The sequence below is a fragment of the Triturus cristatus genome, chromosome 3_1 (assembly GCF_964204655.1).
Source record: "Triturus cristatus chromosome 3_1, aTriCri1.1, whole genome shotgun sequence".
Classification (NCBI taxonomy): Eukaryota; Metazoa; Chordata; class Amphibia; order Caudata; family Salamandridae; genus Triturus; species Triturus cristatus.
In genome coordinates this window covers 144,708,106-144,732,326 of record NC_140583.1, presented here as the reverse complement: position 1 = coordinate 144,732,326, position 24,221 = coordinate 144,708,106, and the positions used below count along the sequence as shown (strand labels likewise).

At 47.0% G+C, this 24,221-nt stretch overlaps 1 protein-coding gene across 1 annotated transcript in view; it reads right to left on the bottom strand.

The window, feature by feature from the left end:
• Positions 1-24,221, bottom strand: part of PRMT3 (protein arginine methyltransferase 3) — an 881,955-nt gene that overhangs the window by 590,830 nt on the left and 266,904 nt on the right. The window contains exon 10 of the mRNA XM_085643603.1: positions 11,616-11,715. Within this exon, the coding sequence (XP_085499729.1) occupies positions 11,616-11,715 (100 nt within the window). The remainder of the gene's footprint in view (positions 1-11,615; positions 11,716-24,221) is intronic.

Sequence of the window (24,221 nt, the reverse complement as noted above, 5' to 3'; positions counted from 1 at the left end):
TAGTTTTGCCTTGTGTGTAATAAAAGGGGTTCCTCCTGCTTTAGTAAAAATAACAGACATGCATGCTTAAACACACACATACAGAAAACAAATACAGCACAGCGAGATAGCAGTAAAAACTTTGCTCTCAAACATTTACGTATGTATGTGTGGGTTATTATCTGCGAAAGACACGAGTTCTTCACGAGTAATAAGTCCGCAACCATCCATTTACCAGGGACCAAGTACCCCATTATAGCACTACGTTACGCCTTGGACTGCCCTGCTACCCTAGGAGTAGCTCGGGTAGCGAGGCAGGGCAGCCAATGCCTACTCAGGGAAGGTGGTGTGGGCCAGTAACCCAGTTCGCTGGCATGCAACAAACATCGCCCAATAACTCATTGTCCAGCCAGTGCTTTTACTTATAAAAAGTAAAAGTATTTAATTATGCCTCAACTACTCTATACTAATTCAATTTACAAATATATATACACATGTGATGGCAGGTGGAAATACCTACTATGTCACGCTCTTTACAGTTCACATCCCTAGTGAACCCTGAACTCTATACTAGACACAATACAATAGAATCTAGTTATCTAAAGGCAGGCCTTTCTACTTTGTCATGATGTCATAACAATAATAAAAGCAGAAATATGTCATGATGAACCAATGCAACACAATCACAATGTTACCATCTTACAATCATATTCATTACAACATGTAGTAGCTCACTGTTAACTTTATAAATGTCAATAAAGAATTTCAAACACCTTCATAAAAACATGCAGATGCACTGTTAACTTTGTCACTGCCAATGATGCATTTCAATTTAAAAACAAACTGGGTGCATGAGTTTTTCTTTTTCTTTTATACTGGCAGGAACGTGACCCGAAAACCCACCAACAGGGGTCCCTGCACTCTGGAACCCCCGGGCAAATGCCCAGTTCCAGGAGAGATTAAAAACAGAGCCACATTCTGTTGGGGTCATCAATATTACCACATAGTAGACGTTCTAAACCCTTTAGAGGCATTTTCCAAGGGCCGATCCCTTCTAGCAGTGCCACAACACTTTATGTTGGTCACGCCTGCCACACCCAAGAGACGAGCACAGGAGTGGAGGAGGGAGGCGGGAGAAGCTACTTATGGTAGGGTTTGCAGTCCTTCCCATTGGGTGCATGAGGAGATGGGCCTAAGAGGACAAATCCCAGAAACAAAGTGCCATGGTGCTCATTTTGATTATCTTGGTTTTTGCGTTGCATCAGTTCCAGCTAAGGATGGCCTGTGAAAGGTCCAGCGCATTTATGAGGGTAATTAACATATTGGATCCCTATACAACTGTTGAGAACATCTGCATCCAGGTGACAAAATGGGAAAAATGCAGATTTGGAGTGGGATCTGTGACGTACCTGGGTCACGAAATCAGCGGAAGTGGGATAGAACCGAAGCGAGCCAACGTTGCGGCCATCAAAGAAGCGCCTACACCCAAAAGGAAGGAAGACATTTGTTCCTTCCTAGGCATGGCGGAGTTCTACAGTAAGTTTGTCCCTCACTTCGCATCCAAAACACACCACTTAAGACAGCTCTTGAATGAAAAGAACACCTTCAAGTGGACGCACGAAGAGCAAGAAGAATTTGGAAAGCTAAAACAAGACATCTGTACCGCCATACCCCTTGAGGGGTTCGACCAAGAAGCTTTATCCATACTAACCACCGACGACAGTGACAAGGGACTGGGCGCGGTGTTAATGCAGAGATTCCAAAACGGAGAAGTCACCACGGTCAGTTTTGCCTCGCGGTCTTTAGCAACCAACGAGGAGAAATTCAGTGTGATAGAGAAAGAAATGGTGGCAACCGTCTGGGCCATGGAACGGTTCAGACAGTTTCTTTGGGGTTCGAAGTTTCGCATGGATCACAAACCGTTGGTGAAAGTTCAGACATCAAGCGGACACGCCCATGCGACCCCCCGCATCCCGAAGATGACCCTGAGACTGTTGGATTACGTGTATGATGTGGAGGACCTCCCCGGGTCCAAAAACAAGGTAGCCGACTTTTTGAGCAGAGCAGCCGCAATGGAGCCAGCGGGAGATTAAGTGCCCTCAGAATGGGAAGGATACATGGTGGCGCTCACACAAGACCACGAAGGAGCGGTCAGCGCACAAGAGTGGGAAGAAGCGTACGCAGCGGACGAGACCCTAGAAGCAGTGAAGAGTTACGTAACCCAAGGATGGCCAGACGAGAAGCACCTTAACAGTGAATTGAGGAAATACTGGGAAGTCCGGGAGGAACTATCCATTGGAGACAATCCAGTGTTCCTACTGAGAGGGGATAAAGTGGTCACTCCGCAAGCCTTGGTGAGCCATCTTCTAACCATCCTACACAAAGGACATCTTGGTGTCATGAAGACCAAGGCGAGAGTGAAGCAGGCATACTGGTGGCCAGCAATGGACGGGCAACTGGAGAGACACGTCAGAACGTGCGAATGGTGCAATCGGGCAGACAAAATGCAAGTATTACTACGCCCGCCACTAGGGAAGTTCACCTGTCCGTCCAGCCCGTGGGAAATGCTTTCAGTGGACATACTGGATCCTATTCTGAATACGGAAGGTGTACCCAAATACACCATAGTATTAGTAGACAGATACTCTACATGGCCTGAGGTGGAAGTATGTGAAACGGCAGACACCGAGGCTGTGCTAGTCTTCCTCATGACCACATTCTTGAAGGAAGGAATCCCAAAGGTGATTACCTGCGACAATGGTCCACAATTTGTGTCAGCAAGATGGAACACATTCATGGACCGAAATGGAATAGAGGTCAAGCACACTCCTGTCTACCACCCGGCAGGGAACGGACTAGCAGAGAGGTTTAACCGGGTAATCATGGGGTCTGTACAAGCAGCAATAAGCGCAGGACTTCACTGGGAAAAGGAGCTCCAACGCATGCTGTGGGCCTATCGTATCACTCCGACAAAGACCGGGTACAGTCCATTCAAAATCCTCAGCGGGCGTGATCCTTTCACCAAGGACAATTTAGCATGGAAACAACTCCTGGTACAAAGCAGATGGTCGCCAGCGGTGGTAAGACGCAACATGGACAAGACGCAAGCCTTACACACTGAGTACTACAACAAAAGACGTAACGTCAAGGAAGTAACCCTAGAAAGGGGAGAGTGGGTGAGAGTGAAACAAGCTACTCTGAGGAGGAAAGGAGACAGTAAATTCAGTCCACCATTGCAAGTGGTAGAACCCTATACCAGGTCGGCCCTGTTGAGTGACGGGAAGGTATGGTCGCAGGATAGGATGGCGAAGTGCAACAAAATCATGAAGTGGGAAGATCCGGAGGACAGAAGGTTACCGATCTCGGAGGAAGGAAATGAGCCCGAGATAGACAGGGAACAGGAGAATGTAGAGCAAGGGCCTGTCACGCCCAAGAGAGGTAGGGAAGATCAAGACGCCTCAGGAGGAAGCTGAGGAGGAGAAACGACCAGTCAAAGTACCCCAAGGAACTTGGACGTCAGAGCAAAGGAGAGAGAGATGCAAGGAGAAGCGAAAGTAGGCGGAGAAATCCCGACAGGGGACCAAAGAACTGCTCCGGTCCCGAAACAGAACCATACTAGACTGGGCAGAGTGATCAAGATGCCGAGGAGGTTTGAAGACTTTGACACACGAATCAACTAAGACTGTAAATGTTTATGCTAACTGTTGGCCCTGGTGTTGGTGGGTCTAAAGGGGGGAAGATATGTAGCGACGCGCTCTAGTGTTTGTGAGCACGCCAAGGGCATGCCGGGAAGGGGCGCGGCTACGCGCCAAATCGCCCGCGAGGGAACACGGGCGAAAGGACGCGTCCCGGCGCTCGGGGCAATAAAGTTAATTTAGAAATCTCCAACCTGCCTGCTGAGTCTTTTATGGGGCAGGAAACTTACTACAACCAGGAGAAGGACGTGTAAGAAATCCATGTTCACTGACTAGCTGATGGACTTGTAGGAAGCCATGCTCAAGGACCTTGAGATGGACGTGTGTAACGTCCTGGCTTTCTCGGGGTTGGGACAAACAGACAACGGACCAGAGAAAGGGAGGTTAAGGAGGATTTAATAAACAGATAAACAACTACAGACAACAAAGAATACCGGTACTGGAATCACCAGTTAAAGTACGATACCCATTCACAGCTCTTCTAACCGTCCTCCGCATGCACACCGGTCCCGGTATGTTCCAACGGAGGGCACAGTGCTAAGCAGTGGCCGACAATGCCACTCGACCGCTGTGAAGGGTAGTTCCAAGGTTGTGGAATATACGGGGGGCACGTGGGAGTCACCCGGCCGGGCTCTCTACCACCTGGGAACAGCCGCTCTACCAGTTTCCCCCAGAGTACTGCCACAACACAAAGACGCTGGGAACACCTCCTAGTGTGCGTCTCTTGTATCCGGGTTTAAGTGATGATACCCAAGGTGGTGCAGAGAATGGATGGGAGCAGCCGCTCTACCTATCCCAGTTCTCCTACGAGTGTCGATGGCTAAGACGCGGAAACACCTCCTGGATAGCGTCTTAGCTCTAAGCGTGTGTTCACCCAAGTAACGAGGGTTGGGAGCTTCGGCTCGCACCAACCTCGATTTCTCCAAATTGTCAGGCCGTTGGGAGCTTCGGCTCTACCAACGGTACTTGTGCCCAATGACGTTGAATACGGCTCTCAGAACGGGACAGGACACGGGCAGGAAGCACACGCCAGCACCTCTCCTCCGCTCCTTAGAATGTTCCTTCCGCCGCTCCACTCTCCAACGGGTCCGTGTACCTCAACCAGGTACTCCGGCAAAGATCAGAATATCCGACGCCGAGTCCCAGTGATCTTCTCCTTAAGTAGTACTCTCGGCGTTGTATAACATGAAAACTAGGCGTTACCCTTGGTGTTATGTAACCAGAACTCTTGAGTTGCATAACATGCAAACTAGGCGTTCCCCTTGGTGTTATGCAACCAGAACTCTTGAGTTGCATAACATGAAAACTGGGCGTTTCCCTTGGTGTTATGTAACCAGAACTCTTGAGTGGCAAAAGGCAATTGTTGCCGGAGGGAATTCTGGGAGTTGTAGTCCGCTCTCCTCCAAGCGCACCAGGTTCACGGAAGTGGCATCGTGGGAGGGAATCCATGTGCGGGAGGGGATTCCTGACAACGTGTAAGAACCGGTATGCTCAATGACCAGGAGATGGATGTGTAAGGCTGCTAACACCCAGACTAAAACAGGATCCATGACACGAGGCCCTTTGTGGAGGATCTAAGCAGCTATGGTTGTCTGTAGAGTTCACTGTACTGTAGGGCTCCTGCTTGTTTCCTGTCCGAGTTCTCAAAATGTGGTATACGTTACCTTGTGATCTGCAATAATGAACAACCACAGAAGATGCATGCCAGAGGAGGAACGCCGAGAAAAGAAGAAACAAAGAAAGGCGAACTTCAATAGGCCTGTTTCATGCTTCTTTCCAGCAGGTCTACTTTCTGACAATGCTTTGATTCAATATTTTTATAGTAAAATTTCAGTTAGCAAACATCGCCCCGTCTGGCCAAGCATATCCTGAAATAAACCATAATCCTTACACCAGTGAAGACTGGCGTTCAGATAACTCCACACTGAAGGCGAGCACTGTTGATTGCTGTAGTGGCCCTGTGCATGTAAGGGAAGCTTGCACTGTTTATGTAAGCTGATCTATACATGAGAAGCTTGCACTGATGATCTGTTCAGTGTGCGTCAGGAAAGAAGCACTGCAAAGTAAAGCTATTTACATGTAGATCTTAGTAAAAGCTGTCTATTAATAAATAAATAAAGGCGCGCGGCCATGCTGTGCCAGGAGGTGGGAGGGGTCTGCTATGGAGGAAATTCCACAAAGTGAAAGCGGCGCTGTGCGCGGCCATGCTGTGCAATCTCATGAAGGCAGTGTATGTGGAAAAGCAATATACAGCTCATATTTATTCAGAAAGTGCAATATATTCCTGGCGATTTCTGAAGAACCTTTATCACCTTGTTATGGTGCGCAGAGGGGAAACACTAAGAATGAACAAACGCGCAATAATTAGGAGCCCTGTTGTTGCTGTATATATATTATAATAATCTAGGAAAATAACCGGTTGTTCAGAATGCCCACACGGGAAATGAAATTCTTAGGAGAGCAGGGCCCGTTTCTTCTCCAGATCCCACAACACACCATTGTAAATGCCCTCACACTGCGAGCACCTTGAGCTCAGGAATTAATCTGTTCAAACTTCAGAGCACGTCTACTTGTGAGGTGCAGGCTGCAGACACTGGACCTCAGACCTATGACCAAAGGTGGCGCCATGGATTCTGCAATCCATGCCTTGATGAGCACACCGGAGATCCGGCGGAGACCTGCGATCTGCGGGCACAAACCCTGGTCGCTAGAAGGCGCTGATGAAGGGGGGTTGGCCCAAGCCTGACACAGCTCTTAGGGTGCTGGGCTCGTGAGACGCTGGAACAGCTCATGTGCTTAAATGCTTAAAAGGGCCACCGTGCAGATACCGCCTCCGCAGTGCCACGAGAAGGCAATGGTGGCAATGGCAATGAGGTCAGGCAATGATGATGCAAAGCCTTTCTGAAGTGCAAATGACGTCCAGATTTTGGAACCTGCCAGGAGAGAATCCAATCAAAAAGCGTTTTTTAATTTCTGGCTTCTGGCAGATTTAACAAGCACTGTTGTGAGGGTTCAGTACCACTAGGTGTACGGTGGGACCTTTGTTGGCCACATATGGTACTGCACCCTGCAACATGGCCAAGGAAAGGATATGGCACAGCTGTACAAGCTGTCAACTGGGGAGCTGGGGATTCCTGTTCAAGTCTGGTGTCAACCTGATAGAAATAAAAGCTAGAAATGTAAAGCAACATAAGAATTCAATGCTCTGGGGCGGGCAAGTAGTGTAATGAGCAAAACAACAGTGGCCTCGGAAGGGGTGGTGGGGGCCTAGAGCAGTGTTGTGGGAGGGGTGAGGGGGATGCAGGGGGAAATTAATGGACAGACGTTATGTTATGTTATGTTATGTTATGTTATCTTAGGGGCATTTGTAGTGTGCACAGCTGCCCCAGCTAAGGGGCGTCCTGGCGCATGACAAGATAAACATAGCCGCACCTAACAGAACAGAGGGAGTTACAAACAGAGAGCACAGAGGGGGAGCAGTTAAAATAGCACAGTCTTTAAAGCTTTGCGAAATAAGAAGAGGTCATCCAAAAGGCGAGTCTCCAACGGAAGAGAATTCCACAGACTAGCTGCTTTCACCCGAAAAGACCGACCTCCCATGCGACTCAACTTGAATCTCGGGGCCACCGCAAGCGCTTGGTCCGTCGATCTCAGAGAGCGAGAAGGTACATAAAAAGACAGAAGATTCCAGAGGATCCGAGGAGCTAGACCCTTCAGGATCTTAAAGGCCAGGCATAAAACTTTAAAATTAGTTCTAGTTTTCACCGGCAGCCAGTGTAGAGACCGGAGAGTTCTGGAGACAGAGCAGGACCTAGGCAGGCCAACTATGGCTCTAGCTGCTGCGTTTTGGACGCGTTGGAGGCGGTTGATTTCTGCCAGATTTACCCCTATCAAGAGGGAACTGGCATAGTCTAAGCAAGAGATTACAGTTGCCTGCACCACCAGCTGCCTCGTGGGGGGATCAAAAAACTTCAGGACAGATCTTAGACCTCGAAGTACCCCAAAACAGCAGGCTGCAGTTTTCTTGGAGTGCCCCACAAAACTGAGAGCGGGCTCCAGCCACACTCCCAAGTTTCTCAACTCCGTAACCGGAGTTGGAACCGGCCCAAGCTCCGGTGGCCACCATCTGTCTCCCCACAGCTCTCGCCCCTTCCCGACAACCATAACCTCGGTCTTCTTCGCGTTTAGCTGGAGACAATTAACATTCATCCAGCTCGCCACCGCTCTCAGTCCATTCTGGAACCTGGGGGCATCGCATTCAGCATCCCCGCTGATAGTGACCGCCAGCTGAGTGTCATCAGCATAAGAGACCATCGTCATGCCCCACTGCTTGACAACATCAGCCAGCGGCCTCACATAAAGATTAAAAAGCGTGGGACTCAGCGAGGATCCCTGAGGCACCCCCAGGCCCAGGAGATGGAATTTGGACTGATGAGGAGGTATGGCAACGCAGAAGGAACGGTGGCCAAGGAAGGAGCGGAACCACTGTAAGGCGGCACCACCGATGCCCATCTCCTCCAGGCGACGTAAAAGGATGGGGTGTGAGACAGTATCAAAGGCGGCGCTTAGATCTAATAGTATTAGCGCCGCCGTCTGTCCCACATCCAACATCCCACGTAGATGCTCAACCATAGCGAGAAGAGCTGTCTCCGTACTATGCCCAGCACGAAACCCATGCTGGGTGTCATCCAAGATATTAGCTCGGATGAGATAATAAGAGAGAGCCTGATTCACATGGGCCTCCATAACTTTTGCCGGCCAAGGAAGTAGGGAAATAGGCCGGTAATTCTCCGGTTTCGAAGGATCCAATGAAGGCTTCTTCAAGATAGGAGAGACCACTGCCCGCTTCCAGCTAGCTGGGACCATGCACGTCACCAGTGAGGCATTAATGAGAGATCGCAATATGGGGCGTCCTACAAAGGACTGATCTCTAAAAAAGACAGGCTTTAATGGATCCAAAGGTGAGCCAGACTTAATTTTTAGGGTCACCCTATCAAATTCCTCAGAAGAAAGCAGAGGAAAGGACTCCATAATGGGGCGGCACAAGATCGTCACCAGAGGTCCCAATGATGGGGCCGCAGAAGAAAACGTCCGGTAAATGGCTTGCACCTTCTCCAAGAAGAAGGATGCCAAAGCCTCACAATGAATGGTAGAGGCCAGTACCGGGGAAGAAGTTATTTTGGCCAAGAGATCTTTAAGGGCCTTAAATATTGATTTTGATGATTTAGAGCTGTTGCGGAATTCTTCCGAGTAGAACGCCGCGCGGGCTCTACAAATGGCACAATGGTACGCCTTGACGGAGATTAGATACAGCGTTTTCTTAGCCGCGTCGTAGTGTTTCCGCCACTCTCTCTCAGCCCGCCTACAAGTGCCCTTTAACGCCCGGAGGGCGCTATCGTACCAAGGGCTCGATTCTCTAGCGCGAGATTTACTTGCCATAATAGGGATCAAAAAATCAAGCGCCCTAGTAATCCATTTGCAAAACTGGTCATAACCCAGTTCCACACTATCCAAGGGTCCCAGCGGATCTGCAGCCAAAACCTCATGGAGGTCCTCTAATCTGAGTTTATTCCAGTGCCTTCTAAAAATTGGTCTTGGAGGAGGGATAAAGGGAGTGACAGGCAGCGGAGCTCGAATGGCCACTAAAAAATGATGCGACCACCCCACAGGTGTTATAGAAGAGATGGTAGCTTCCGGAAGATTAGTAAAAAAAGGATCAAGCGTATGCCCTCCCACGTGAGTGGGTTGAGCTACCTTTTGATCCAATTGGAGGGCCTCAAGGTCAGCTAAGATATTATTAACAGCTGGCATACTCCTGTTCTCAAAGTGGAGATTAAGGTCTCCTAAGATGGAGAAATTAGCACAGCCAATAGACAAAGAGCTGACAGCATCAGGGAAAGCTTCTCTAAATGCCACGTCACTGCCTGGGGGCCGATAAACCACCATCCCCGAGATAGAAAACTGGGGGCTGATCGCGATATTAAAAGAGGCACTTTCACATCCAACGATGTTTAAGACCTTCCAACTACAGGGGTAACTAGATTTGACAGCAAGGGCGATACCCCCTCCTCTAGATATCCGATTAAGAGTGAAAACGGAATATTCCGGGGGGAAGGCCAAGTTAATAATGGCAGTATCGTGTTCCTGCAGCCACGTTTCCGTAATCGCAAATATGTCAGGGGACTCCTCCTGTATGAGGTCAGAAACGGCTAAATGATGTTGGACCAAAGACCTAACATTTAGGTTTAATATACGAAGTATCGGCGTCGAAGCATTGCCTTGGGAAGCCACAAGGGGGGTCCCCTTGCAGATGCGGGCAGGAGAGCCAAGTGCCCATCTCTTACAGGCACACCGATAAGGGCCGCTTAGCGGATGTATCTGGGCCTGATCGCACTTCGGAAGGGAATATCCGATAGACCGTAGAAAGATGCTGGTATAGGTAATCATTCCGACGCTCACAACCCGGGTGCCCGAGACAAACCCCTAGCGCCCCAAGCGTCCTCGGCGCGGACGGGCGCAGACGGGCAGGACTCAGGCACGACTCCGGCTAAGCGACGGCGCCCCACTGCGCGATCCTGCTGCGCGGGGGGAGCGACTTTAAATAGGTGTCCCGCGAGGTTGTCCAGACGCATGGACGCTCGCAATGGCGCCTGCCGGGATAAAGCAACATCAGCACAACCAAAGATGGCGCCCAAAACAAAACTATGGACCCTCCCGTGACCCGGACCCACCAAACGGCGGTGCTTGAAATGTTTTAAATGCGGTAAGAGGGGGGGGGGGGGGAGACCACTACCTAATCCAGACTAAAACCAGGGATAATAAAAATAAGATAAAGCAAATACAAAACAGGGAAGTTAAAAATCACAGCGAACACAGCAGCGCAAGCGCAGCTAGAGTAATACCTTGTCTGGTAACCAGAAGAGAAGGAACGCCTTAAATAGGTGTCCCGCGAGACAACAAGCAAATGAAACTAACGGCTAGGGCGGTCGATTTGGGGAGCTGGGTTCGAGTCTCGGCAATGACGCTGAACTTCCTGTGATTCTGGGCAAATCACTTAATCTCCCTGTGCCTAACAAAAAAAATGAATGTGTCCTCATGTAATTCACTGGTGCTATTTAAAGTGCTCTGATAACCGATTCGGGTCAAGTTGGCCCAATATAATACTCTGTAAAATAAAATTTTAAAAAATGCAACAACTGACCACAAGCAAATGAAGCGACTGAAGTTTCATTGCCCAGGTGAACAGAACACTTAAGGAGCAAAGACGCAGCCCAAAAAAAAGATTTCTCTCAAAGTATAAATAACCTGAACAGTAAGAATACATATGAGAGGGGCAGTCCTCATGGGAGGATACAAAATTACAAAAGGAGGGACTACTAAGTGTATTATTCAATGAAAAGCCAGCATTTCTAAAGGACAGCAACAGGAAGCAGTGAAAAGGAAGGGTGTTTTTTCAAGCTCATATCCTAGATGCAGCATGTCTTGAAGAGAAAGCACCAGCGTTGCCTAAGTGAGACCTAAAAACGACTAGCTCTGTCAAAGCCACTTAGAAATATTTTCAGGCCCTATCGAACTATCAAGAAAAAAACTAATCCCTGAGACATTATCATAAAGATTGGTGATTTACAACTACAGTATTTCCAATATTTACTACAATTTACTAAACAGGGTACATGGTAACCCACTACGAATTTCTTCACGTCTTCTGCTCAGAAGTGATTTAAAAGGATTTTTCAGAAATTGCAGGCACCTTCAACAAAAATAGAGCCACTGGCTATTGGCAATGCATTTTTTATGCCTCACTTTGGCTATAGATTTAGATGCCAGACACTACAAAGCCACGGCTGGCATGACAAATTCTAAATTTCTCTACACATCAAGCTTGATACGTGAGGCTAACACAATAAACGAGGAAAAAAGAACAAAAAATATATAACTTACCATCCATTCGGAGATGATCACATCTACTTTTTCTACTGGCAAATCAACTTCTTCAATTCTTCCTTTGACCAAAGAAATCACATTTTCCAGCTTATTTAACCTGTGAGATACAAGCAAATACCACGGTCAGTGTGACCTGCTCCTACCTCTTGAGCAAGTGATCCATCTTTGACAGATAATAATAACAATTCTGATAAGGGACTGTGCAGTCCAGGGACGTACATTGTTTTTTAAGTGAAGCAATCAGATTTTCACATGCTTTCTCATCACTGTTTTTGACAATGTTTCCAATTTTCTTTTGCATACACTGAGATGAGTTTTACAGTACAGTGAAAATTACCAAAATGTACTGAACATTTTGTAAGCAAGGCAGTATAATATTCATTGCTTACTTTTTCCTGGACAGAATGGAAAACAATACTATTGAAGCAAAGTTATGTCAAGCTACAATCATGGAAAATGCTTGTGAAAGTTTTCTATAAGATGTGCAAGTCCAACAGAACTTTGCATACTTTTCATAAAGAAAATAAATGTGAAATTTTGCACACACCCACTGTCTGCTATCATCTATAATGGTCAGCATTTAGCATTGCTCAATGGGGGTGAAGCCCTACTCAACCAGCAGCCACAATTTCTGTAAGGGTGAAGTCAAAAGTGGGGGTGAAGCCCTACTCAACCAGCAGCCACAATTTCTGTAAGGGTGAAGTCAAAAGAAAACCCCAAATTAACCTGGGCTTTGCACAAAGCAGCCTAGCTTAACTTAGAGGCAATGTTTAAGGTATGTATGCAGAACTTCAAACAGTAATGAAGTGAAAACACAACACAATAAAGATATCATACCAATTTAGAAAAATGAAGTTATATTGAATAATGTTTTTGAGATCAATATGACAAAAATCTAATCTGTATAACTAAATTTATACAATTGTAAAGATTTAAGTCAAGAAAGTGCCTAGAAACACAAAGACCCAAATGTGATTATCTAGTCACGCCGGACTGGGACAAAGTCACAAGCTGAGACTGACCACAATGGGGTGCGGGTCCAAGTTAGACTTGCTGAACAAAGTACCTTACTTCCTAGCTTGCACGTTGAAGATGCGTTGTGCACAAGTGGTTTTGAGGAAGCTGGGTGGGGGGGGCTGCACTGTGAAGTTCTGCATCGTTGCCGAGGAAACTGTCGACAAGGGGCTTGCGAAAAGCAGGCTTCTGTTGATGATGCATCATGCAGCGCAGTCCCGAGGAGAATGCGGGTCACGATGTGAGGACCGGCATCAGGGATGCGTTGGGCTGCAGCAGTTAAAATGCGGCTACGAAGACCTGCACCACGCTGCATCTGTTCTGCTTGCAGGAACACAGTTAGGCTGGTAGAGCACCTTCAGTCCCACTTCTAAGGGTGCATGACTAGGGTGGCACCACTTTGGGGCAAGCATCACAGCAGACAGAGTTCAGGTGCTGGTTTCAAGGTGGTGGAGCCTTTTTTGTCCCTGAGGCTCTAATCAGAAGGCCAGTCAGCTACCACTTGGAGTCACTCTGGTGGTCACAGAATCAAGAAGCAGTTCTAGTCTTTTCACTCAGGCAGCATGGCAAAAGAATAGCAGTCCTTTTTGCACAGCACCACACCAGTCCTTCTGAGTCCTCTACATGTACAGATGTGTACTAAAGAGTTGGGTCTGATGGTCCATTATTTATACCTGATCCCCACTTTGAAATAGGAGAAGGTTCTGGAGGTTTCCACCCCAGACGAGATTGGAATTTCCTGCCTCCATGCCCTGGCCCCAGCTTGTCTGGGGCTACAAAAGACAAGTGTCAAGCCCTTTCTGAGTGTGCTCAGGCAGAGCCTCTGTGATATGCAAGTGCAGTAGGTGACAGCTCCTCCCCCTCATCAAGTCAGAGATGGCCCATCATGCCAACACCTATTTCTCCTTTGTCTCACTGTCTGGAAGCAATACAGATAGTTCAACTGCCGGCTACATCTAGTGATGGGACCGAGGATACAGGCAGCAGGCACTGAATGGTTAGGACATAAACATACCAACTTTCCAAAAGTGGCGTTTTCAAAATTGTGACATAAAATATGACTTTACCATAAAACAATTTAAATGATAATTCCTTAGATACCAAACTCGACATTCCAACCTGCTCCGAATTGAAAGTTGTCACTTATTAAATGTAATACGTTAACCCAATGTTCTCTATGGGAGAGGCAGGCCTTTCAATGGTAAAAAACTAATGTAAAGGGTTCTTACTACCAGGACATGCAAAAGTTAAAAGTATGTATCCAACTTTTGAAATGCACTGCACCCTACTCTATGGGCAGGTTAGGACCTACTCTTGGGGTGACATATATATTAAAAAGGATGGTTTAGGCCTGGCAAAATGCAGATGGCAGTTTATAATGCACACACAGGCTGCAATGGCAAGCCTGAGGCATGTCTATAGAGCTACTTAATTGGGTGGCACAATGTGTGTTGCAGGCCCACTAGTAGCATTTAATTTACATGCCCCGGAGACATGTAGTATCACTGTACTAGGGACTTCAAAGTAAATTATATGAGCCAATTGCTTGTTTCACCATGTTTACAGGAGAGAGTACACACACTCCCCAGGTTACACAGCTCTATTTCCACTCACTGCCTTATGAACAAGAGAGTTGTTCTTGAGCTTATCACTGTACCTAACGTGCAAAGAATGAACAGCAAAGGAAAAGAATCAAATGTATGAGATGGCTTGTTTTCTCCTTGAACACATAGGTGTGTTGCTTGAACATGAAATACCTTGAAAAGACCAGAGACGTTTGCCAAAACAGGAACAGTTCGATTAATTAAACATTAAGGGCAGGAGAACAGTTACAGGCATTGGATCTGAGGACTGTCTTAATTTACAATTGGTCTAACATAGACTTTTATACAGTTCATTGGGTGTAATACGATGGGTTGGCCAGTCCTTTTTGGGAAAGGAATGCGGACCGCTTTCTTTGGAGCCATAAATTAATGCTTAGGTGAAGGATCCAGGTGGGACTCGACCTTGCGTGGACAATCAGTGGTCAGTAGATAATGTCTAGATGTCTGGCATGGGAACCTCAAGGTCTCTGCATGTGCTGTCCTGATAGGCTGAGTGTTCCTAACTTTATTAGGCATCTGACTTTGGTGTTTTGGGAACACGCGCACCCCTCTGCTCATGTGCGCTTTTACTGGGGCCATTCTCCCTGGACAATTGAGGTGTCGCTGCGCCTCTGTGAGTTTGATCTGGGATTTCCTGTTTGTACGTCTGTCTGCTGGCTGCGTGTTAACCCACCTGTGATCTGTCAATCAGTGACCTTGGGCCTGGGTTTCAGGACTTGCCTACGTATTTCTAAGTCTGGGTTGATGCGGAGGTCCCAACGGGTAAATTTGTCAATAAAGATGCTATTTTATTTAGGGGAACTAGAGGAGTTTTTATCAGCGGCTCAGCTGCCACGATTAGACCCAGGGTGGGAGAAAGAGCTGGGAGGTGATATAACGCTGGGCGAGATCCGGGCCGCGATTAAACATATGGCTCGTGGGAAAACCCCAGGATCAGATGGGCTACCTGTCGAGTTTTACGCGGCATACGTGGAGTCATTGGCCCTGCGGCTGCAGGCCCTGTATAGGGAAGCCTGGGGGATGGGGCGTTTGCCCCCCTCCGCGCGGGAGGCGATTGTTGTACCCCTGCTGAAAACAGGAGGTGATGCTAGCGCCCGAACAGCGTATCGTCCGCTTTCCATGCTGACGGTGGATTACAAGATTTTGAGTAAAGTATTAGCTACACGCCTGTTGACCCATATGACTACTTTAGTACACTCAAACCAGGCGGTCTTAATTCCTAAACGTAGCACAGCCACCTCTGTTCGGCGTTTGCTGCGGGTAATGGAAGCGGACCGGGCAGATTACCCCGAGGCGCTAACACTTTCTATTGACACAGAGAAGGCCTTTGATAGCGTGGAATGGCCGTACCTCTTCGCGTGCTGCAGGAATTCGGCTTGGGGGATGGCTTTGTGCGCTGGACTACTTTGCTCTATACCGACTCTACTGCCCGCGTGAAGACGGGAGTCACCATCTCAGCTCCCTATCAGGTGCGACAGGGGACCAGACAAGGCTGCTTGTTATCCCCATTATTGTTTGCCTTGGCCATCGAGCCGCTGGCCTCTCACGCCCGGCTAGGACGCTCGTATACTGGGGTGTGGTTAAGGGGAGAGACTCATTACATATCCCTTTATGCGGACGATTTACTGATGTTCCTGGCGGACACAGAGGGCGCATTGAAAGGAGCGACCACCTTGCTGCATGACTTTGGCCATCTCTCGGGGCTGAAAGTGAATTGGGGCAAGACATGCTTGTTCCCCCTGTCACCTAATAGACAGGCCCCCCAATCACTGGGAGTGATACGCTGGGAAGATCTCTGCTTGCGTTACTTGGGGGTTAACATCTATCATTTCCAACCCGATCTGTTAGAGGGGAACGTGGGCAGGGCAATCAGGGGTTTGATCGGTAGTATCAATTTCTGGAGCACGCTCCCACTCTCGAGCGCTGGACGGGTAGCGCTGCTGAAGATGGTGGCGCTGCCGCACCTCCTGTATTTTTTTCGCACACTGCCCAAATGGATAACGGCGTCGTTCTTTGGGAGGCTTTGGGCACTGTCCACGGCCTTTATCTGGGGCTCGGGCAGACGACGGGTGGCACTGACCACGCTGTGGCGGCCTAGAGCAGAGGAAGGCCTGGCGGTCCCTGACTTTGAATGGTATTATTTGGCAGCCCAACTACAATGGCTTACGCAGGCGGTGGCCAGGGAGTTTAGAGGCCCAGAGGGCCCGCAGGGCAGATTAATCCCTCGCCATGTGATCTCCTTTATAGTTCTCCAGCAGCGGATGGATTTAGCCCGGCTCACTCTGGAGGAACGCACGCTCCGGCTGTGTTGGAATCGCTGCCAAAGGAAGGCTGATATTATCCGCCCTTATGCCCCAGAGATTCCCCTAGGTATGTGCATGGCTCTGCCGCACGGGGGTGATTGGTCGGGGTTAGCCATCTGGGAAGACCTCGGCATCCAAATGGTGGGTGATCTATACAAGGAGGGGGTGCTGCTGCCCTTCCAGGAGCTGCAGGACGCCTATGGGATCCAGAGGGGGGATTATTTGCTTCATGCCGCTCTTGTGGCGGGCCTCCAAAAGCAATGGAATGCGGGGCTATCGGAACCACCGGTCGCCGCGGGCTGCCAATACGTAGTCATGGCAGCGGGTACGGTCAAAGCTATCACCTGCTTGTACCGACAGCTGTCGACAGAACGTTTGCAGCCACTAGTGGCGCTGAAAGATAAATGGGAAGCTGACCTTGGGAGGCCCATCCCCGAATTGACATGGCCTAGCTGGTGCGGCGGGCCTGGAAGGGCACGCGTAACGCCTGGTTTCAACTGGTGCAATTCTTCACGCTACACAGGGCATACTTGACGCCCGTCAAGATACTGCAGTACTTTGGGGGCGTCCTAGCACAGTGCCCACGGTGTGGGGTGGACGGGGCTGACTTTCGCCACATGTTTTGGTCTTGCACATCGCTGGGCAGCTATTGGGAAGACGTCATAGACTGCCTGAATCAAGTGACAGATCGTACCATCGACGCCGAGATGGGCGCCTGTTTGTTGCTTTGGTTTCCCCATACCCGTCGCACGAAGGTTACTAGTAAGTTTTGCGCTTTAGGGTTGATTATGGCTAAGAGGGAGCTCACCATGCATTGGAAGTCAAGGGCGGGGCCTAGCTTTCTGAGGTGGAGGGCGAATTTTGCAAAATGGGCAGGCAGTGAGGGTACACTTCGTTTGCAATTAGCGCATAGAGCGGACGACGAAAAGACACTAGCAACAGCCAGAGCGTGGGAGGCATTGGTGGTTGAGCTCCAGGGACTATTGTGCGATGCCATAGACGAGGGAGAGATGCCAGAACACACTGGGGATCCAGCGCGGAGAGATTAGGAGGGTGCTCGGGATGATGGACGGTGACCCATGCCAGGGAGGGCTCCTGGAACGCACTTAAGTTGGTAGAACTGGGACAGACCACCCCTGCAAATAATACGTTACGGGAGTAGGGCTTACCATCGGAAGACTAGGGGTAGGGGGCACACTGACAAGGGTGGAAGGGGGGGATGGGAGGGGAGGGGGGGCCCACAAGGGAAGAGTATTTATGTCATTGTATAATTGTGAAGTCGGACTCATATGATACTCTTTTGTGACCTGTTGATACCCTCGGGGGCCCTGGGGAGTTGTGTTGTTGAGAAAACAATAAAAAATGTTTTTACAAAAAAAAAAAGATGCTATTTTATTTCTGGACGTAAATGAATCATTATTCACATTGACGTCGACTTTTTCAATAATAGCAGTTGGCAAGGATATTGAGACTAAAGATAAAAGGTGGAAGTGCTACACATCTCATTTGAAACAAGGGCCTCAAAGAGATCGAGGCTCTCTGACCACAGTGGAGGAGGTGATTCATCATGAGCTAGAACACTGCATACATGGAAGAGCTTCTCTTCTCATTGGACACATGGAATGTAAGGAGAACAAGGCTCTTTTACCACAATGAAAGAGGTGCTTCTTCACAAGCTAGGATAATGCATAGGTGGAAGGGCTTCACATCTCATTGGAAACAAGGCTGCAAGGAGATCCAAGATCTTGGACCACAGTGGAGGAGGGGCTTCATCATGAGCTAGAAAGCTGCGAAGATAGAAGAGCTTCTCTTCTCATTGGACACATTGACCATAGTGAAGGAGGTGCGGCTTCTTCACAAGCTGGAATACCATGTGCATGGGAGGACTTTTCATCTCAGGACACAAGGGCCGCAAGCTGAGCGAAGCTCTTCGGCCAGCTGGTAGGGCATGATGACTTTGGAAAGTCCTTCCCATTTTCTTCCATATCACCCAACATAATGCTAACTACAGTTGAATTATCCCCAGAGGCCGATATAAAAATCCAAAGGTCAGCTTCGACCACACATTTTCACTGCCATCAGAAACAGAACTCGTAAAAATAATTTATTAGACGGTTCAGTCTATCGGAAAATAACACAACAGCAAACTTAATGTGCCGTGAGGTACAATCCATTACCTCACTACACTATAGCAGGTCTACAAGGTGAAGAGGATACAGTGATTAGGGAATGGTCAGTTACATAGTGTCTAGAGTCAGAGCTGAAATTTCAAATAATTATGTCTATTTCACGGGTGCATTCTGTATTAGTTGTAAATGCTTCTGCGCACGTCACCCTAACCACTGCATTACCTTTAATAACTGTACTGTGATGGGTCACGAATTAGCAATGCTTGGTTAAATGTAGTTCGATGAGGGTAGTTGGTCATTTCATGACTATATTTGTTAATTAAGTTAATGAAAGAGAGATTACACTGGAGGAGACGGACCGACCTAGAGCTGGAGGAACTACAAACCATGTTCCGTCTTGGGAGGCCCAAAAATTATTTTGCTTTAGAAAATCAAATTGAGGTTCAGCTGCATATTTTCAGCTTGGATCTGCTCTTGCATTAATACTGTTTGAATGATGCACATCTGTCATCCAATCAATGTCCCTGGCAACCAACACTTTAAAAAGAAACAATTTCAAATATCGAAATGATTAACACTTAAAAAATACTATTACCATAGTAACAAAGTTTGAATAGTGACTACACATGCTTGTTTAACTAAAAGATTTGGTGTGTTGCACATAAGGATGTGCCCAAGTAACCGATGTCTGACACAGATTGAACAATATGGCAGCTTTGTGCTGAACAGCCGCTCTCTGTGCACTAAAAGATCCAATTCCAAAGCACATCTTCATTCAGAAGATGCACTGCTAGGCTTTATCTCAGGTGTGCGGAATCGCAGGAAACACCAGGCACTTTAAAACTGAAAATGCCAACGGTGTCCCTATTAACCAGAGAGCCAGGCATATGATCTGCAACAGAAGGATGGCCTCACCATGCCTCTGTCACTTTAGGTACATAGAGACGAGTCAAGGTCTAGCTTGACCGTATCACTGTACATCGCCTCCAAAAACAGAATACAGAATGTCTCGAAAAAAACATCACGGACACAAATACTGACTTTACATACCTTGCATGTAAAGTACATATATATTAGCATTACAAAATGTATTACATTTATAAATACATCCATATAATATAAAAAAATGTTTATAAGTTTCATAAAATAAAGATATATACTTTAAAAAAATGCAATTTTATATAATTATAAAGTATTACATACACAATTAAAAATATTAATTAATAATTACAAACATCAGATATTAAAAGTATGAAAAATTGATTACAATACAATTACTCCCCCCCCCCAAAAAAAAAATATATATATTAAAACAAATTAAATTAAAATAATACATGTTAAAAATATAAAAATCAAAATTACATTTTGAGGGGTCAAATTCACTAATCCTACTCCAACCTGAGTTACAGTAGGGGAAGTATTGCACTTTGGAGGAGTCAAATTTACTATTCCCACTCCAATGTAAGCAACACTAGGGAAAGGGTTGGACTTTCGAGGGGCCACATTTAATAATCCCACTCCTAAATTAAGAAAAAACTAAATAGTGCTAGAATAAATAAACAAAACATATTTCTGAATATAATTGTATATAATATATATATATTTATTTTTCACAGAAAAAAACATAGGTTTCAGGCACTATATAGTTAGAAATTAGCATTTGAAAAACCTTTGAAATTCACTGAAAAAACCATAGGTTTCAGGGATGTTATAGTTAGTTGGACATTTCACTCATAGAAAACCATAGAAATTGCCCTGTTATAGTTAGTTGAGCTAACTATAACTCGCGCCCCCGCAATGCACTGCTCATGATGTCACATATTACATCATTCATGAAATGGTCAGTGACATCACTGATGACATCACTGATGACATCTCAAATGACGTTTTGCGTACACTATATATACCTTAATCGGTCCGGGTCTCAATCTTAAAAAGTCGGAATCAATAGATCGTCGCAAGATCGTTATTCCAGAACTTGTCTCACCGAGCACATTGGTAATCAGCCCTCAAGTGGTCTTTGTATGTCTGCCTACTACAATAAAAAATGAGAATAGTTAGTATTTCCAATCCTATTTATACACCAAATAACGTGGTCAATTAGTGTGTATTTACCTAGATGGTCTTTTTCTGTTAACTTTTCTCCATAATGTGTTCTTATTTCTTATTTCGTTTTCTCGTAAGTTACCACATTTTCGATGTTCCGGGTATGAATTACCGGTTCCCTTCTTGTTGGCTGCTCTAATAGACAGTATGGGATGGGAGAATAAGTCGCGTTATTCAGAGACCCTATTAGAATGACTTTACAGGTAAATCCCACTATTGTTTGTTTATCGCTATAATCTCTGGTTATAGTTTTTCTACTTGGTGCTAGCCATAAATGGTTTTTGGCCCGCTCGTTCCTATTAGAACTTCTGACTAAACTATGTTTGTTATCTCACCCATGTTACTGATATCACTACATCCGTACTTTGTCCAATTTGAACTTGTTAGAACATAGAGTCAAGTGAGAACAAGTAAAGCTATGTATTCTCTCAGCACGGTCTCTTACCTATCAGTGGTAGCGTATATCCACTCGTCGGCGTTCCTAACGTGACCCGGCTCCGGTACGGTTGCCTTTGATATTGTTGCCTCTTTATACGTTAGGCCAGCGCGATACAAATTTGCTAATTGCAAAAACCTGTGGGGCTGAGTAGCGTGCTGCCCAGCGTAATGGTACACGTGATCTAACTCTAAGTGCCTAAGTTATTGCCGGTTCCATCTTGGAGTGGAAATAATACAGTTGGCTTCTATGTGACCACTTACTATTTTATGAGTTGTTTCAAATTATTTTTACCAGAATTTTGCCAATTCCTCGGAAGTGCGGTTAGGAAGTTTTCCATTCTATTTATGTCTCAGTCTTGGACGATGTCGTAATGTAATGATTACTATACTTAATACGTAGGGCTCGGCCGCCATCTTGAAGCGGGTCAGGTCTAGCTACCTAATATGATGCCTACTTGGTTGATGTCGTTCGTGTCTGGTCGTATATTTATGCCAGTGCAAATAAATACGTTTTAATGAAGCTTACTCGCAGTTCATAGTTGTACTAGCAGGAGGTGGCACAAGGCCACTGACATGAGAGAGGCTCGAAAATACTTTGCGTGCATATTTGTGGACAGAGTCTCGAGATGTGGGACAAGTACGGCGCAGCACATCGGGTATATTTTTTTGTATATGTAATGCTAGTGCAGGAATTATGCGATACGGTTTGCGCAACAAATTACGGTTGCCTACCGTCAGGGGTCACTACCAACCTACTTCAATGACCCGGATACACATCATCGTATAAATGCACGGGTGCCTTCTTTTACCAACATATATATATATTGGGAGATGGCATGTTTTATACAGGTGTTAAATGGTAGCGGCAGTTTCAGTCGATAACCTTTCAAGTATTTGCCCGGCGGTATTCGCCTCTCATACCACTCGATAATTTACCAATAAAAGAGGCAGGCGCCGGAGACTGGAAGGCAGGAAACAAAGTTTTATTCCGTCGGAGCAGAACACATCAGATCAGACAGCAAGGTATCGTCACGAGGTGCTCTAACTGCATCTCTGAGACCTGGTCTCTTATACACTGGTTTATTGCTTTATTATACATAGTATATTCTTGAGATTCCCTTGATGCCTGAAAGAACATCCCCTGAAGCCCCCGGCTCAGATCTGATCCCACACATGGTTACAGTAGAGGTTCCCACCCTACCCTACCCGCAGTGGGAGATGGCTATCGCGCAGCAGGGAATTCCCGGGGGTGTGTGCAACCGGCCGGGTCTCAGGGGGTAGGGGCTTTGATCTACTGTAATCCCTTTGATGTGGGGTGTTTCCCTTACAGTAGGGGCAATAAACTGCATCCGCAGGGCTAGGTGATGGCCTGGGACCAGTTCAGACAATGGGGCGCAGAGGAAGGGGGTTATCAAAGGAGAGGCATGACCATGTATGGGTTGTCGGTCGGAAGTGGTTCCGTAGCAGGGTCGCGCAGAAGGAGAGGGTTTATGGCCTGTATGAGAGAGCGGGGGTGGCCAGCGCGCGGGGGATGCTTGCAGCGCCAAGGGGACCGCGCTGGCGATTGACAATGAGTGGGGTGCCTAAAATGGCAGCCGTGCGTTCGCTGTGCGTGGTGCTGGGGAGGGGCAAGATGGCGCAGATAATGTTCAGTTTGCAAGCTAAATTTCCACAGTCCTCCCTTTTAACATATCTCGCCAGCTTGTCCGGCCAATATTCACCTTTGTTAGCCTTTCAGTTACAGTATCGTCAATGTTCGTCACACATTTTAAAGATACAGAGTCGTTAGGGTAGGCTGGAGTAATCTGACACATTTGTACATTGTCTCATACAGTTTGATAAAGTAGGCGAGGAGGAAGTACATTCAAAGTTGCAGTATAGTCGTGTACATGGCTGGTGTTGTATGAATGTTACTATACAAAGTTACATTTTCTTAACTTCTCAGTGTATAGTCGGAAGTGATTGATGCAACATCATGAAAACTTGATAAGAAGATAGTTAATATAATAAGGTGGTTGGGAGAGGATTTTCAACTTTGACATGGGTTCTTCTTTCCAGTGTCCTTGTTTTATAAAGAGCTATCACTGGTAAGCTCTCATTGTTGTTCTTCTTTCGTTGGCACTGTTGAGCACCGGCGGTGGAACTAAGGTCCAGCTCAAATCCGATTTCTTCGCGTGGCAGGGTGTGACCACTCACTGTTCTTTGATCACAGTCCTGTTCCTTAACACAGTTCACCACAGGTACTTTTGAGACAGGGTGCCGGCCTTTTGTTCCTCGGTAGTAGGTCAAAGTCATAGTCCAAATGAAAGAGGAAGAGAGAATGGGGTGGCATGGGATCGGATCAAAAATGCGGACCAGAGGGGGGGCAGAATCTTTTCAGCACTGGGCCCATCAATCGGGCCCGACGGGTTGAGACTTCAGGCACGCTGGTCAGTGAGCAGGGGCCTCGATGTAGCCCTTCGCGCTCATCGTTCTGATAATGGTGTCTCGTCTCACACCCTTGTTGCTTCGTCGCTTCCCCCTTGGTCGATGTCATAGATGCTTTATGATCCGCAGCCAGACTGTGCGTCACGTCCGACCCCTCTCTTCCGATGGCTGCAGGTTATCCTTGAATAGGTTATAAGAAACGAAAGTCTTAGAGATCTTGGCAGGGAAGACATTTACATACTTCATTCTCTCTCCCAACCACTGAGTAGTTGCGGAAATGCTCTTATCTGTTACTACATGATTGGTGCCTATTAACTCTGATGTTAATGTGCGTGTTACTAATCTATTAATTACTGCTGTGGTGCAGGGTTCTGTGGGTGTCCCTGTCCATCGTCTGGCCTTCTAGGTGTCGGTTTCTGCGCCCTATAATACAAGGTTTGGTAATACCCGTAAGTGCGAGGTGCTACTGTCATGCGTTCATGAGTATCCTTTTCATACAGTAGGTGACCCTTTATCAGTTTAAAACAGGGCCATCAGCTGTTTCGTTCGGGATACTCTGAGACGGCTAGTATAGGGCTGGAG